Genomic DNA, 17,456 nt, shown 5'->3' with positions numbered 1-17,456 from the left:
GCATCTATAAAATAAGATGCTATGAAAAATTAAAAAATTGAGAAAACAAAGTAACAAAAATGTCCTAAAAATTAAAGATGTAACACCAATAAAAATGCAGAATATACTTATTCATTCAAAAGTATTTATTGAGCACCAAATAGTGTCAATTTTTTCTAGCATCTTCATATTAAATTCAAATGGAAGAAAACAAACACATAAAAAAACACATTGTATGTCAGACAATAGGTGCCAAGGAAAAATTTTAAACATAGAAGAAGAATGCCAGGACACTAGGCTTTTTAATAGGGAAGCCAAGGAGATGCATGATGGAGAAGATTTCATTTAAACAGAGATCTTAGGGAGATAAAAAGCAATTCAAGAAATTATCTGAAAGAAGAGCACTCTACTCAGAGAGAAGAGCAAACACACAGTTTGGGAGGCAGGAATTTTGTTGATGAGTCTGAGATATATTAAATAAATCAGCAAGGCTGGAGTGGAGTAAACAGGGGAAAAATGGTAGATCAAGTCAGAGTTAGGAAGGAGGAAACCATGTCACATATACCCTCTAGGAAATGTAAGAATTTTTGGGTTTTTTTTTTTAATTTTTTTTTTTTAACGTTTATTTATTTTTGAGACAGAGAGAGACAGAGCATGAACGGGGGAGGGGCAGAGAGAGAGGGAGACACAGAATTGGAAACAGACTCCAGGCTCTGAGCCATCTGCCCAGAGCCTGACGCGGGGCTCGAACTCACAGACCGCGAGATCGTGACCTGAGCCGAAGTCGGACGCTTAACCGACTGAGCCACCCAGGCGCCCCAAGAATTTTTGGGTTTTAATGAGAATAAGAAAGAAAGAAAAAGAAGGATTTTCAGCAAAACATGAATCAGCTTTTTTATATTAAAATGTATTTTAGGGGTGCCTGGGTGGCTCAGTCGGTTAAGCGTCCGACTTCGGCTCAGGTCATGATCTCACGGTCCGTGGGTTCGAGCCCCGCTTCAGGCTCTGTGCTGACAGCTCAGAGCCTGGAGCCTGTTTCAGATTCTGTGTCTCCCTCTCTCTGTGACCCTCCCCCGTTCATGCTCTGTCTCTCTCTGTCTCAAAAATAAATAAACGTTAAAAAAAAAAAATTAAAAAAAATGTATTTTATATTACATATATTTACATATTATATTAAAATGATCTGGTTTCTATATTGAATACTGCTTGAGGGGCCAAGGACAAAAGCAGGGACATTACTTTAGGAAGCTATTATAATAATCTATGCCAGGGCAATAGCAGTGGAAGTAGTAAGAAATGGTGAAATTCAGGATATCATTTTAAGATACAGCCAATGTAACTTGCTGATGGATTGAATGGGGAGTGTCTGAGACAGAGGGAATTAAGGATGACTTCAAGATTTTAAACCAGTAAGAGAAGATTTAGAGATGAGGAAGTGGAAGAAATCACCATTAACAAAATAGATCAATCAAGTAGACTCAAAACTTAACAAAAGAGTTTCTAGACAGATCATACAAAATTCTGGTACTTAAGTACAGAGGAGAGATGTCACTTGTATTACAAAGGCTCAAGAATCAGGTGCACCTGGATGGCTCAGTTGGTTAAGCGTCCAACTCTTGATTTTGGCTCAGGTCATGATCTCACAGTTCGTGGGTTTGAGCCCCACTTCAGGCTCTGTGCTGGTGGGGCAAAGCCTGCTTGGGATTCTCTCTCTCTCTTCCTTTCTCTCTTCCCCTCCTCCACTTGTGTACTTTGTCTCGCTCTCAAAATAAATAAACAAACTTGGGGCGCCTAGGTGGCTCAGTCAGTTGGGCATCTGGCTTCGGCTCAGGTCATGATCTTGCAGTCTATGAGTTCGAGCCCCACGTGGGGCTCTGTGCTGACAGCCCGGAACCTGGAGCCCGCTTCAAATTCTGTGTTTCCCTCACTCTCTGCCCTGCCCCTGCTCACAATCTGCCTCTCTCTCTCTCAAAAATAAATTAACATCAAAAGACTTTTAAAAATTAAATAAATTAAATAAATAAGTAAGCTTAAAGAAAAAAGAATCAGAGAAAGGGCATCTATAAAAAAAAAACCTACAGTCAACATCATGCTTCATGATTAAAAAAAAAAAAACACTGGAAGATTTCTCACTAATATCAGGAATAAGACAAGGATGTGAGCTCTTGCCACACTGATTCAACACTGTACTGAAGTTTCTAGCCAGGGCAGTAAGTAAGAGAAAGAAATAAAAGACATCCAAGTTGAAAAGGAAGAAGTAAAATTATATTTATTTACATATGACATGATCTTACATATAGAGAATTCTAAGGAATCCACTAAAAAACTATGAGAACTTATGAGTTAAGCAAGGTTAAAATATTCAATTAAATTTTTATATAACAGCAATGAACAATTGACAATGAAAGCAAAAAATTTTTCATTTATAAAAGCATGAAAAATAATACTTAGGAGTAAATTTGAGAAAAGAAGTGTAAGGCTTGTACACTAAAAACTAAAAAATATTGTTAAAAGAATTAAAGATCTAAAGAAGTGAAAAGATATTCCATGACAATATTCCTCAAATTAATCTATAGATTCAATATAACCTCTAGCGAAATCCTAGCTGGTTTTTTTTTTGTTTTTTTTTTTTTGCAGAAATGACAAGATAATCCTAAATGCAAAGAATCCAGAATAGCCAAAACAATGTTGAAAAAAACAAAGCTGGAAGAATTACAGTTCCTGATTTGTAAACCGATTATAAAGCTATAGTAATTAAGACAACATGGTACTGGCATAAGGAAATACATACATATCAATAGAATAAAATTGAGAATCCAGAAATAAACAATTCTATTTATGGTCAAATGAGTTTTGACAAAGGTATCAAGACAATTCAACAGGGAAATAACAGTATTTTCAACCAATGGTACTAAGGTGACTGAATATCCACATGGGAAAGAAGGAAATTGGATCTTTATCTCTTAGCATATACAAAACAACTCAAAATCAATTACAGATCTAAATTTAAAAGCTAAAACTATAAAATTCTTAAAAGAAAACAGAGAGAGTAAACCTTTGTGACTTAGGCTTAATGATTTCTTAAATACAACAAAAGTATAGCAAAAAATAAAAATAGATAAATTAGACTTCTTCAAAATTAAAACCTTCACACTTCCAATGACACATTTGAAATCATGTATCTGATAAGGGACCTAGATCTAGAATATATAAATAACTCTTACAACCTGATAATAAGACAACCCAAGTAAAAAACAGATTACTCAAGAAATAAAAAGAAATGAACTACTGATACATTTAATAACCTAATGAATTAAGCACCACGTTTAACGTTAAAGAGCTAATCTCAAAGTTATGAAGGGGATTAGGACATGTCACCCCAAATTACACTACATAAGGGAACTAAGAATCAACAGATACAGGAAGAGTCAGTTCTCTCCCGTCCCCTGAACTTCCTAAAAGTAGGGCATAAATTTCCCTTTGTGAAAAGTGTCCCCCTCTCCCCTATAAGGAAGAGAAGAGCAGCTTTTATCACCTGAAATAAGAGACTAGGAACTGAAAGGAGTTTGCTTAAATAAACCTTACTAAAATAACCCTCATCTTCCATTAGTTCCCCCATCTATTCCCTAGTCACTACCCCACATTTTATAATCCCTTTTAAAGCCCAAAACATCTTTCCTTTAAAAAAAGAGTATATGAGCCCCCAAGTATGACACCACTTAAGTTTCACTTCTTTTCTGTGAATACTCATGCATGTAAAACATTAATAAAAATTATATACTTTTTCTCCTGTTAATCTGTCTTTCATAATTTAATTCACAGGCCCTAGAGGCCCACAGGTTGCTAGAGGATAGGACAGGGAAGGAGAGGGGTAAATACAAATAGGCAGCATTAGTGAATTCTTCTGTGATTATGAAAAAGGTATGTATCTTGACTGTGGCATTGATTACATAATTGTATATATGGGATACAATTGCAAAAGTCTATATATGGACATGTGTAGATTGCTAAAAATGGTGAAAGTAAAAAGATAAGTTACAAATTGGGGGAATACATTTGAAACATAAGTGAAATGGCACCAGTACATAAAATTTATAAAGAATACCTTTTAAAAAAGATATGGACAAAGAAATGATATTTCAAAATACATGAATAGCCATAAAATATATAAAAATTGTTCAACAACATTAATAAGCAGGGAAAAGCAAATCCTAAGATAGCATTTTATAACCACCAGATTATCAAAAGTTAAGAAGACAGTCAGCTGAGTTGTGCTGGCAAGGAACGAAGCAAAGGGAACTTTTAGCTGCCACTTTTAGTGTACATCAGTACAACTCCTTTGGGGGAAAAACTGGGGATTATCTTACAAAACTATCATGCACATATCCCACTGAATTAACAGTTCCATTAATAGTACATATCCTAGCAATGTAATAATAGGTGAACCAGAAGACTGGTATGAGCATGTTTAAAATAACACCATTAGTCAGGGTGCCTACATGGCTCAGTTGGTTAAGCATCTGATTCTTGATTTCGGCTTAGGTCATGATTTCACGGTTCATGAGACCAAGCCCACATTGGGCTTCGTGCTGACAGCATGGAGCCTGCTTGGCTTCTCTCTCTCTCCCCTTTCTCTTCCCACCACCCCCCCAAAACACATGTGTACACACCTGCTCTCTCTCACAAAATAAACATTAAAAAATTAAAAATTATATGGGGTGCCTGAGTGGCTCAGTCAGTTAAGCATCTGACTTAGGCTCAGGTCATGATCTCACGGTTTGTGAATTTGAGCCCCGCGTCAGGCTCTGTGCTGACAGCTCAGAGCCTGGAGCCTGCTTTGGATTCTGTGTCTCCCCCTCTCTCTGCCCCTGCCCTGCTCGCACTCTGTCTCAGTCTCTCAAAAAGTGAATAAACATTTTAAAAAAAATTTTTTTAATTAAAAATTTTTAATAATAAAGTAGCACCATTTCTTTAATTTTTTTTTTAACATTTATTATTGACACAGAGAGCAATACAGCATGAGCATGGGAAGGGCAAAGAGAGGAGGAAACACAGAATCCAAAGCAGGCTCCAGGTTCTGAGTGGTCAGCACAGAGCCAGATACGGGGCTCAAACCCACAAACCATGAGATCATGACCTGAGCCAAAGTCAGACGCCCAACCAACTGAGCCATCCGGGCACCCCTAAAGTAGCACCATTTCTAACAGTAAAAGAATCACTCATATATCCACTGAGAGACAAATCAATTATGGTATATTAGTGTCACAATAATTCTTTTAATGTGATAAAATATTTTCTTTTACTGATAAAAAATACATAACACAAAACATACCATTTTAACTATTACTTTTTTATTGAGAAATAATTGACACATTATATTACAACAAACTGACTGAGTATTTGTATATACTGCCAAATGATCACCACAATAACTATGGTTAATATCTGTCACCATACGCAGTTACAAATTTTTTTCTGTGATGAGAACTTTTGAGATCTACTCTCTTAGTAACTTCTAAATACGCAACACAGTATTATTAACTATGGCAACTATACATACTATCTGTTACTTCCCAGAACTTATTTATTTTGTAATTGGGAGTTTGTACTTTTGACCACCTTCACCCATTTCACCCACCCCCTACTCAGGCCATGGGCAACCACCAATCTGTTCTCTCTCCATTTTAATATTTTCAGTGTACATTGTATATGAGTATATTGGCATGAGTACATTCACATTGCTCTACAACCATCACCACTATCCATCTTCAGAATTTTTAGCCAAACTGAAACGTTGCATCCATTAAACAGTAACTCCCTATCCCCCCCCAATAGCATATAGTATTATACAGCAACTAAAAAGAATAAACTGTATGCAACAAGATGGATGAATCTTAGATGAATATTGCTGAAGGGAAAAAATCATAGAAGACAGCATACTATATACTAATATTTCTGTATAACTTAAAAACAAGCAAAAACAATTTATGGCTTAGAAAAAACATACATTTATGATAAAACTTTTTTGAGAGAGAGTGCAAACGTGTATGAGAGGGGGAGGAGTAGTGGGGAGAGAATTTTAAGCAGGCTCCATGCCCAACATGGAGCTGAATGCAGGGCTCCATCTCACAACTGTGAGACCATGACCTGCGCTGAAATCAAGAGTCAGACACTCAACCAACTGAGCCACCAAGATGCCCCTGTAAAACTTTTTTTAAGAGTACAGTAATGGTAAACATAAAATTCTACATAGCAGTTATCTGAGGGGTGGGAAGAAGGGAATGATCAGATAATATAAAGGTAGCTGTAGCAATATTAATAATCTTCTAGTTCTGAACTTGGGTGGTAGGTTCATTTTGTTTGTGTGCTTCCTAATTATATGAGTGTTTGCATATTCTCTTATAGCAAAGTCTACATTAATGTATAAAGACTGAATAGGAGCTTCCCATTAAACATGTATATCAAACTTACTATACACCATTTCAAATCCTCTCAGTCTTAACCTCTTATAGCTACTGCTGTTGCAAAGAGTACTATGACTAGTTACACATATTTAGTCCAGTTTCAAACCTTATTATACCATTTATAAAAGCTTCAAGAAAGAAAAACAAACTACACCTTGCTTCATATTTTTAAAGCCACATTAAGTATTAATAAGAATTCTAACTATTTCTTCTATACCTCTTTGAAAACACAAACCAAACATACTTACTGTTGATTTTTTTCATTTAGAGTATTCATGCCCTGGAGATCAGAAAGAGGTGTTCTGGGATTTTTCCGGGTTATACCTAACATACAAAAAGCAGATATTTTCAAATCAATGCTAAAAGAAACTACACATAAAACAATTTTTCTAAGGGCAAATGAAATTAATGTACTTCGATAGTAAATATTTGCTAAACATGTCAGAAATATCAAAATAAGAATGTGAACCAAGGCACATGACTGTTACTTACAAATCTGACTTAATCAACAATGAACCCAATTAGGGAATTAAATAATAAATCTTTTTAATTGTTCTCTCATTTAAACATTATCAGAAAATCAAGGGTAACTGGGCTGAAGGTCTAGAAATGTATATGCTCATTTATTTTAATATTCAAAAAATTCCTAATTATTCCTTTGCATCATTTTTCAGCAATAATTATATTGCTGACATGGACCATAGATTTTAGAGATCAATTAATCTTATGTATAGACACTGAGAAACAAAAACAATAAATTACTTCCTTTACCGATATTTTTTAAGTTATAATTTACTTTAAATCATATGATAAACACTGAAGCTCTAATTTCCCTCTGTATGATGATTTTTCAACATCAATTATTAAATAGTTTAACATTAAAAGGGATAATACACTGAACACTGGCAACTGATCACTCAGAAAATGAAGGCCTGTGCACCTCTCTCCTGATCCCATCACAACAGCTTCAGGTCCCATCATTGCCTACTTGTTAGGATTAGCACAAAAAAAAACCAAAACAAAACACTATAATAGCTATCATAATATTCAATAACTTAACATTGAAGATTGTCTTATGAGTTAACAGACAGCAAATCTCAAGGAACAATAGGGAACTGTAAAAAGGAACCAAATGGGTATTCTGGAACTAAAAACTAAAATTAAAAATTCATTTTATGGGTTTAAGAGAAGACTTTAAACAGCACAATGAACTTGAAATTGATAAATAAAAATTATCCAACCTGAAGAATGAAAGAAGATAAAAGAAAAATGAACAGAGTATGAGGAATCTGAGAGAATATCAAATATGCTAAAAACATGTAACTGACATCCAGAAAGAAAATAAATTGCAGCAGAAAAAAAAATTTTAAATATTAGCCAAAAATTTCCTAAATTTGATAAAAAAACAATTGAAGCACAGGTCCAAAAGGTACAGCAAATCCCCAACAGGATAAATATAAAAATAAATCATATCTAGGAAATCACAATTACTGAAAACCAGAAAACAAAGAGAAAACGTCAAGCAGCCAGAGGAAAAAAGGTCCATTAGGCATGAAAGAATGACAATAGGATGACATCTGAATTGATCATCACAAATAATATATAACAAGGAGAAAATGAAGTATATACTTTTAATGTTTCTTTTTTGAAAGAGAGAGAGAGAGACAGTATGTGTGTGTGTGAACAGGGGAGGGGCAAAGAGAGACACAGACAGAATCCAAAGCAGGCTCCAGGCTCTGAGCTGTTAGCAGAGTCCAACTTGGGGCTCAAACCCACGAACTGTGACATCATGACCTGAGCCAAAGTCAGACACTTAACCGACTAGGCCACCTAGGCACCCTCAGAATGAAGTATCTTTAAAGTGCTGAAAGATTGATAGTTCCTAATGACATTAAACATGTCTACTTTATGACACAGTAACAACCCATAAGTTTTACCTGAGGAATGAACATATGTAGTACACAAAATGACTTGAATGTTTATAGCAGGGCTTCTCACAACAGCTCAAAACAGTATTATAACCCTAATATCCATCAAGAAACTAATGATATACAATTGTTTATACCTATATAACTCTGCAACAAATTACTTAAATATGAAACAACATAGATGAATGTTTACCATTATATTGCATAAGAGAATCAGAACGCAAAAGAATACAAACTGAATTATTCCATTTCTGTAAATTTTTAGGAAAGGCAAAACTATAGTAACAAATCTTAACATGAGTTGCCTAAAGGTGGTGGGAAAAAATACAAGAAAGCAAGAACAAATTTTCTGATACAACTTTATTCTAGTATTTCATTTTGAATCTTTTTGTGTTCATGTTTTAGGTTTTTCTTGTATAAACATCTTATAGTTACTTTTTTTTTTCTTTTTAAATGTTTATTTTTGAGAGAGAGACAGAGAGAGAAAGAGACAGGATCTGAAGCAGGCTCTATGCTGACAGCAGATATAGTGCTTGAACTCATGAACTGTGAGATCACAACCTGAGCCAAAGTCGAACCCGGACGCCCCAAGTTTTCTTTTTCTTAACTGCATAATCTGTTTTTTAACTATTTAGTTTGGCCCAACATAATATTACTGTTATTTCTATTTTTATTAACTTATTTTATGCCTTCTACGCCCTAATTATTATATGTTTTTATCCAGACTTCTACTGAATTATTTTCTTTATATTCTGATTTCTTTTGTTTTGGAAGTTGTACTCTCTTCTTTGATTATCCTTGAATTTTTAACATATCCATGAATTCTAAACTAAATTCTCTCTTCCCTTTTTCTAAAGAGTACAGAAACTTTTTTTAATATACTTATTTTTGAGAAAATGCAAGTGGGGGAGGGGCAGAAAGAAGGGGACAGAGGCTTCAAAGTAGGCTGTGCACTGACAGGCTGCTAGCAGGAAGCCACATGTGGGGCTCCAGCTCACAAACATTGAGGTCATAACCTGAGCTGAAGTCTGACACTCAACCAAACTGAGCCACCAGGTTCCCCTAAAAAGAGTATAAGAATTTCTGAAAGGTCCAATTCTAGCTATCCCCTTCCCATCTCAGATGTTGTTACCCTGTACTTATTTTCACCTTGTTTTCTTCCCATGAATCAAGAAATTAAGCTTTACTACTAAGTTTTATAAAGTAAGTATTTATTTAGATTTATACACTTATTTAATATTTCTTTATCAGATCTCAAAACTTGCCAGTGAGGTCAGGTTTTGTCTTTCTCAACTAAACCATTTTATAAGTTCTATCAGTGTAGAGCTTCAGATTACTATCTAACTTTATTACAATTGTTCATCTTTGCATGGTCTATCTTTGTCCACCCTTCTATGTTCATAATTTTAAGAATCTTTAATTGAACTTCTTGAAAAATTCATTTTGGGAATTTAAGTGATGAGGTTAATCTATTTTTAGTAATTATAAGTAGCAGTACTTGTTTCTTGTATTTTATTTCATATTTTTCATTTATCTCACTCAAACTCATTTTTTTCCCTTTTTTGGTTTCATTTGTTAAAGGTTTCTTAAGCTACTGTAAAAGATAAACTTGTTTCTATTTTTTTACTATTGTAGTTGCCTATAAAGCACACATTCATGTTTATTTACCCATACTGATTTACCAACTTTGATAAATATCTATATTCTACCAATTCAAGAAAAAGATAGCTTCCTGACTTCCCTGCAAGCTTCAACAAAGTAACACTCTAGCACTTCCTGCATGTTTCTATTCATTTTCAAACAGGAATTCTGATCATACACTTTTTTATTTTTTATATTCTTAATTCCATGCAAAATAGTCTTTTCTATACATTTGTGACTTTTGTCAGGCTTCATGATATGTGATTTTTATTGTGGTAAAATTTACATATAGAATCCATGCATTTTTAAGTATATGGTTGTGTAAGATTAGATAAAACCACCACCAAAAGAAGACAGAGAATATCTGCATCATTGCCCAAAAGTTCCCTCATACCCTTTCTTAGACAACCCCTACAACCCCTTTCCTGGATCAAGGAAACCACTTATCTGCTATGCATATAGACTGGTTTGCATATTCTAGAATTTGACATAAATGGAATGTAACACAGTATGTCCTCTTTTGTGTAAGGTTTAACTCAGCATACTATTTTAATAATTGATCTATAAAAATATTTCCATGAACACATATTTTCATTTCTCTCAGGTAAATACCAGGGATCGGGATTAATGGAACATATGGGAAGTACATGCGCACCTTTATTCAAAACTGTTTCCCAAAACAATTATACTATTTTACATTGCAGTAAATAAGTACCCCCAGTTGCTCCACATCTTCAGCATCAGTTAGTACTGTCAACTTCTTAAAGTTTAGCCATGTCACAGGGTGTTAATATGACCTCATTGTGATTATAACTTGCATTTCCCTAATGATGAATGAAACTGATAATTTTAATTAGCCTAAGGATCATTCATAGATCTTCTTTTTTTAAAGCACATGTTCAAATCTTTAGGCTATTTTTAACTGAACTGTTGATCCTATTAACTACAGGGGTTTTGAAAATATTGTTTTCAAATCCATTATCAGTTATTAGTATTATAAATTATTACACAAATATTGTTTCCCAGGGTGTGGTATGCTTTTAGCTTTCTTAAGATCTATTTCAAAGTAGAAATTTTCAATTTGGTGAACTCCATCTTTTTTTTTTTTTTTTTTTTTTAAACAGTTTATGCTCTTATGTCCGATCTAAGAAACTTTTGCCTGGCAAAAGATTTTGCCTGACTGCAAAGACTTTCCTCAGGTTTTCTTCTACAAATTTAATAGCTCTCCTCTTTATGAAAAGCTGTATGACCGGGGCGCCTGGGTGGCGCAGTCGGTTAAGCGTCCGACTTCAGCCAGGTCACGATCTCGCGGTCCGTGAGTTCGAGCCCCGCGTCAGGCTCTGGGCTGATGGCTAGGAGCCTGGAGCTGTTTCCAATTCTGTGTCTCCCTCTCTCTCTGCCCCTCCCCCGTTCATGCTCTGTCTCTCTGTCCCAAAAATAAATAAAAAAATTAAAAAAAAAAAATTAAAAAAATAAAATAAAATAAAGGGGGCGCCTGGGTGGCGCAGTCGGTTAAGCGTCCGACTTCAGCCAGGTCACGATCTCGCGGTCCATGAGTTCGAGCCCCGCGTCAGGCTCTGGGCTGATGGCTCGGAGCCTGGAGCCTGTTTCCGATTCTGTGTCTCCCTCTCTCTCTGCCCCTCCCCCGTTCATGCTCTGTCTCTCTCTGTCCCAAAAATAAATTAAAAATGTTGAAAAAAAAAAAATTAAAAAAAAAAAATTTAAAAAAAAAAAAAAAAAGAAAAGCTGTATGACCCACTTTGACTTCAATCTTATGTATAATATAAGGTAAAAGTCTTCTTGTTACATACAGATACCCAGTTGTTCCAATGTGATTTATTCAAAAGACTATAGTCAACCCCACTGGATTATCTCAACATCTTTGCAGAAAATCAATTGACTTCTATGTGTAGATCTTTTCCTGGATTTTTATTTGGTTCTAGTGATCTCTTGATCTTAAGAATAAGAGAACAATGTCATCATTATTTTAGTCTTGAAATCGTATTGTATAAGTTCTCCAGCTTAAGTGCTCTTTTCCAAAATTGTTTTGTCATCCTAGGTATTCTATATTTCTATATAAATCTTAGTTATAAGCTCATGAATTTCTACAAAAAATCTGCTGTGATATTCATCAGAATTGCATTCAAACTATTGATCCAACTGGGGAAGAACTGACATCTCAACAATAGAAACACATGTATCTCAAAAAAGAAAGAAAGAAAGAAAGAAAGAAAGAAAGAAAGAAAGAAAGAAAGAAAGAAAGAAAGAAAGAAAGAAAGAAAGAAAGAGAAAATGAAGAAGAAAAAGAAAAACATGTATCTCCATTTATTTAAGTATTTTTCAATTCCCCTTGGTTGTATACAGGTCTAACATGTATTTCATTAAAGTTATCCCTATATATTTCATGATTTGGTGTATTATTACCCATTGCATATTAAAGCACTTCAAAACCTAGCACTTTAACAGTTATCATAATCACAGACTTTCTAGAGAGACAGGTTTCAAAAGCTGCTTAGCTTGGAGGTTCCGATAGGGTTTCTCATAAGGTTGTATTCAACCTGTTGGCCAAGGCTATGGTCATCTCAAGACTGGAATGGAACTGGGGAGGAGAAAAGATGGCAGAGAAGTAGGGGAACCCCAGGTATTGCTCATCCCTCAAACACAGCTATGTTGAGGTCAGATTACTTGGAACACCCAGGAAATCGATCTGTAGAGACACAGAAGGATGTCCAAAGTTGGAGGGAGACAGCTTGGCAGATGTGAAGTGGTTGGATCTTTTGGGGCTAAAACCCTGAGGTTTTGGAAGTATGTGACTTTCTGCAAAGCAGAGCCATGGTGCACGCTCCTGGGGAAGAGGGACCTGGCCCCGAGAGTCCTTAGTGTGGTGTAGCAATCTCCAGGGCGCACTGGGAGAGAAAGTTCCCTTCCTGGAGTACTTCCGAAGAAGGTTTATTGCCTCCCTAAGTACAAAAGACCCTGCAAGTGCCAGCCAAAGGCCTTTCATGATCAGGGTGAAGGGGCTCTACTCCGGAGGAAGGGAGAGGCTCTGTGCCAGGCCAGGCCTTTAAGACTTTGGGTTTTGAATCCCAGCTACGTGCCAAGTGCCAGGTCCTTTAAAACTTTGGGTTTTGAATCCCAGCAGTGCACCAAAGAAAAAAATGCAAGAGAGTTTTGGCGCAGGGTGAGCTTCCCTCACTAATCCTTGAGGGCTGCCTGAACAACAGGGGTTGAGATCCCCAGTTGGAGGACGAGGGGTTGGGGTGGCACCATTTTTCCCCAACACCAACAGGAGGGACTTCAGAGACCAACACAGAGCGCCCAGTGGGCAAGACCTGCTGACACCAAACCCTGCCCCTCTGTGCCTGCAAATGCTTATTTACTGGGGCAAGACTCACACTGAGACAACACAGATGGCCTCTCCTCCAGACAAGCACAGCTACCTCCACCCCCAGGCACTAAGACATAAATAATGCTTTTTTTTTTTCTTTCCTTTTTACCAGTCTTCTTTACTTCTTCTGGAATCAGGCTCATAGTTTCTGATTTATTTTTTGTCATTTCCTTTCATCATCTTTTTTTTAATCAGGCTTTTTTATTCCTTTCTTTTTTCTTCTTTTCCCTTTGCTTCTGCCTTTTTTCCTCTCTCTCTCTTTTTTCCCCCACTTTGTTTTTCCTTGGAATCAGCAAGATAGTTTTTTGATTGTTTGGTTTTTTTTCTGTTCCTGTTCTTTTTTCTCTTTTTCTAGAATCAGGCCTACCACTGATTCTAGATTTATTCCAGGATTACTTCAACAAACAAATCAAAGTGTATGTAGTTAAAGGTCCAAACACTCCACCACTGCAAGCAAGGAGGAGCTCTGCAAATGACTGACCAGTGGGAAAAAGCAGACAAAACACAACAGCAGAGTGGACACAGCATACACCAGAAACACCTCCTGGAGTGTGAGGCCCTGAACAATGTTAATTTTTTTTTTAATGTTTATTTATTTTTTGAGAGAGACGGAGTGTAAGCAGGAGAGGGGCAGAAAGAGAGGGAGACACAGAATCCGAAGCAGGCTCCAGGCTCTGAGCTGTCAGCACAGAGCCCAATACAGGGCTCGAACCCACAAACCATGAGATCGTAACCTGAGTTGAAGTCAGATGCTTAACCAACTGAGCCACCCAGGCGTCCCTCAGGCCCTGAACAACGTATGACCCCTTTTTAATATAGTAGTACTCTCAAGTGCAGGAAACATAACAAGCTTTTAAAACACGCAACAGACAGAAACTTAGCCAAAATGACAAGATGGAGGAATTCTTCCCAAAAGAAAGTTCAGGAAGAAATCACAGCCAAGGACATTCTCAAAACAGATAAAAACAATATATTTAAAATGGAATTTAGAACAACAGTTATAAGACTACTAGCTGGCCTTGAAAAACACAGAGAAGACACCAGAGATCAAAGCAGAGATCTCTGCAGAGATCCAAGACCTAGGAACTAGTCAGGATGAATTTAAAAATGCTATACCTGAGATGCAAAACAAACTAGATACAGTGATAGTGAGGACTGAAAAAGCAGAGAATAGAATAGGTGAAATAGAAGATAAAATTATGGGAAATAAAGAAACTGAAAAAAAGAAGAAAAGGATGTTACTAGATCATGAGGAGAGATTTAGAGTACTGATTCTATAAAACAAAACAATATCTGTATCATAGGGGTCCCAGAAGAAGAGGAGTGATAAAAAAGGGCAGTAGATGGATTTGAACAAATTATAGCTGAAAACTCTTATCTAGAGAAGGTAACATGCATCCAAGTCCAAGAGGCACAGAGAACTCCCTTCAAAATCAATAAAAACAAGTCAACACCATGACATATCATGGTGAAACTTGCAAAATACAAGGATAAACACAGAATTCTGAAAGTAGCTAAGAATAAATAGTCCTTAATCTACAAGGGTAGACACATAAGGTTAGTAGCAGACCTGGCCATTGAAACTACACAGGCTAGAAGGGAAATATTCAATGTGCTGAATAGGAAAAACAAGCAGCCAAGAATCCTTTATCCAGCAAGGCTGACATTCAGAATAGGAGAGAAAAAGGTTTTTCCAGACAAATAAAAACTAAAGGAGTTTGTGACCACAAAAAAAAAAAAAAGCCCTGCAAGAAATTCTAAGGGGGGCTCTCTGAGTGGAGAAAAAAAAGGAAACAGCAAAGACTATAATGGACCAAAGAACAATAACACCAATTCTACAGGTTAACACAATGGCACTAAATTCGTATCTTTCAATAATCACTCTGAATATAAATGGACTAAATGCTCCAATCAAAACACACAGGGTAGCAGAACAGATTTAAAAAACAAGATCCATCCATATACTTACTGTAAGAGACTCATATTACACCTAAGGACACATGCAGATTGAAAGTGAGGGGATGGAGAACCATCTACCATAATAATGGACCTCAAAAGAAAGCTGGAGAAGCCATATTTATATCAAACAAACTAGATTTTAAAACAAAGACTATAATAAGAGACTAAGAAGGGCATTATATCATAATTAAGGGGTCTATCCATCAAGGAGATCTAACAATTGGGATGCCTGGATGGCTCAGTCGGTTAAGTATCCGACTTTGGCTCAGGTCATAATCTCATGATTCATGAGTGTGAGCACTGCATCGGGCTCTCTGTTATCAACACAGAGCCTGCTTCAGATCCTCTACTTGTGGTCTGTTTCTCTCAAAATAAATAAATAAACTTAAAAAAAAACCTAACAATTATAAATATTTATGCCAATGTGGAAGCACCCAAATATAAAAATCAATTAATCACAAGCACAAACTTATTGATAATAATACCATAATAGTAGGAGACATTAATACCTCAATTATAGCAATGGACAGATCATCTAAGCAGAAAATAAACAAGGAAACAATGGCTTTGAATGACACACTGTACCAAAATGGACTTAACAGATATATTCAGAACATTTCATCCTAAAGCAGCAAAATCCACATTCTTCTTGAGTACACATGGAACATTCCCCAGAATAGATCACATATTGGGTGACAAATCAGCCTTCAACAGGTACAAAAAGATCAAGATCATACTATGCATATTTTCAGAATACAACACTATGAAACTTGAAATTAACCACAAGAAAAAATTTGGAAAGCCTTCAAATACATGGAGGTTAAATAACATCCTACTAAAGAATGCATGGGTTAACCAGGATATTAAAGAAGAAATAAAAAAAAAATACATAGAAGCCAATGTAAATGAAAACACGACAGTCCAAACCCTTTGGGATATGGCAAAGGCAGTCCAAAGAGGAAAGTATATTGCAATTCAGGCCTATCTCAAGAAGTAAGACACCTAAAGGAGGTAGAAAAGGAGCAGCAAATAAAGCCCAAAGCCAGCAGAACAAGGAAATAATAAAGATTAGAGCAGAAATAAATGATATAGAAACAAAAAATATGGTATAGAACATACCAATGAAACTAAAAGCAGGTTTTTTTTAAGGAATAAAGAAAACCAATAAGCTCTTAGCCAGACTTCTCAAAAAGAGAGAGCTCTAACCCAAATAGATAAAATCACGAATGAAAGAGGAGAGATCACAACCAACGCCACAGAAACACAAACCATTATTAGAGAATACTATGAATATTGTATGCCAACAAATTGGACAATCTGGACAAAATGGACAAATTTCTAGACAGGCACACATTACTAAAACTCAAACAGGAAGAAACAGAAAATGCTGGACCATAACCAGCAAAAAAAGTGAATCAGTAATCAAGAATTTCCCAATAGACACATCTGGGTGGCTAGGTCGGTTAAGCATCTGACTTCAGCTCAAGTCATGATGTCATGGTTCATGGGTTCAACCCCACATCAGGCTCTGTGCTGACAGCTCAGGGCCTGAAGACTGCTTCAGATTCTGTGTCTCCCTCTCTCTCTGCCCTCCCCCACTCATACTCTGTCTCTCTCTGTCTCTCAAAAATAAATAAATGTTAAAAAGAATTTTTTTTTTCTTTAAGTTTCCCAACAAATAAGTGTCCTGGGGGGGGGGGGGGGGGCGGTGTAGATGGCTTCCCAGGGGAATTCTAACAGACATTTAAAGAAGAGTTTAATATCTATTCTTCTCAAACTGTTCCAAAAATAGAAATGGAAGGGAAGCTTCTAAACTCATTCTATGAAGCCAGCATTACCTTGGCTCGAAAACCACACACACACACACACACACACACACACACACACACACACACACAAAAGTCTCACTAAAAAGGAGAATTACAGACCAATATCCATGATGAACCTGGACGTAAAATTTCTCAACAAGATACTAGCAAATCTAATTCAATAGTACATTAAAAGAATTATTCACTGGGGCTCCTGGGTGGCTCAGTCAGTTAAGCATCCAACTTCGGCTTAAGTCATGATCTCGTGGTTCATGGGTTTGAGCCCCGT

General features: G+C 36.2%; 1 protein-coding gene across 11 annotated transcripts in view; it reads right to left on the bottom strand.

The window, feature by feature from the left end:
- MYO9A (myosin IXA) overlaps window positions 1-17,456 on the bottom strand; it is a 280,075-nt gene that overhangs the window by 123,242 nt on the left and 139,377 nt on the right. For all 11 annotated transcript variants that reach the window (XM_058737154.1, XM_058737157.1, XM_058737152.1 and 8 more), the window contains one exon: window positions 6,692-6,767. In XM_058737154.1, coding sequence (XP_058593137.1) covers window positions 6,692-6,767 — 76 coding nt within the window. The remainder of the gene's footprint in view (window positions 1-6,691; window positions 6,768-17,456) is intronic.

The sequence above is a fragment of the Neofelis nebulosa genome, chromosome 7, assembly GCF_028018385.1.
Source record: "Neofelis nebulosa isolate mNeoNeb1 chromosome 7, mNeoNeb1.pri, whole genome shotgun sequence".
Taxonomy (NCBI): domain Eukaryota; kingdom Metazoa; phylum Chordata; class Mammalia; order Carnivora; family Felidae; genus Neofelis; species Neofelis nebulosa.
Note: the sequence above shows the minus strand (reverse complement) of the source record. Positions and strands in the feature narration are given on the sequence as shown.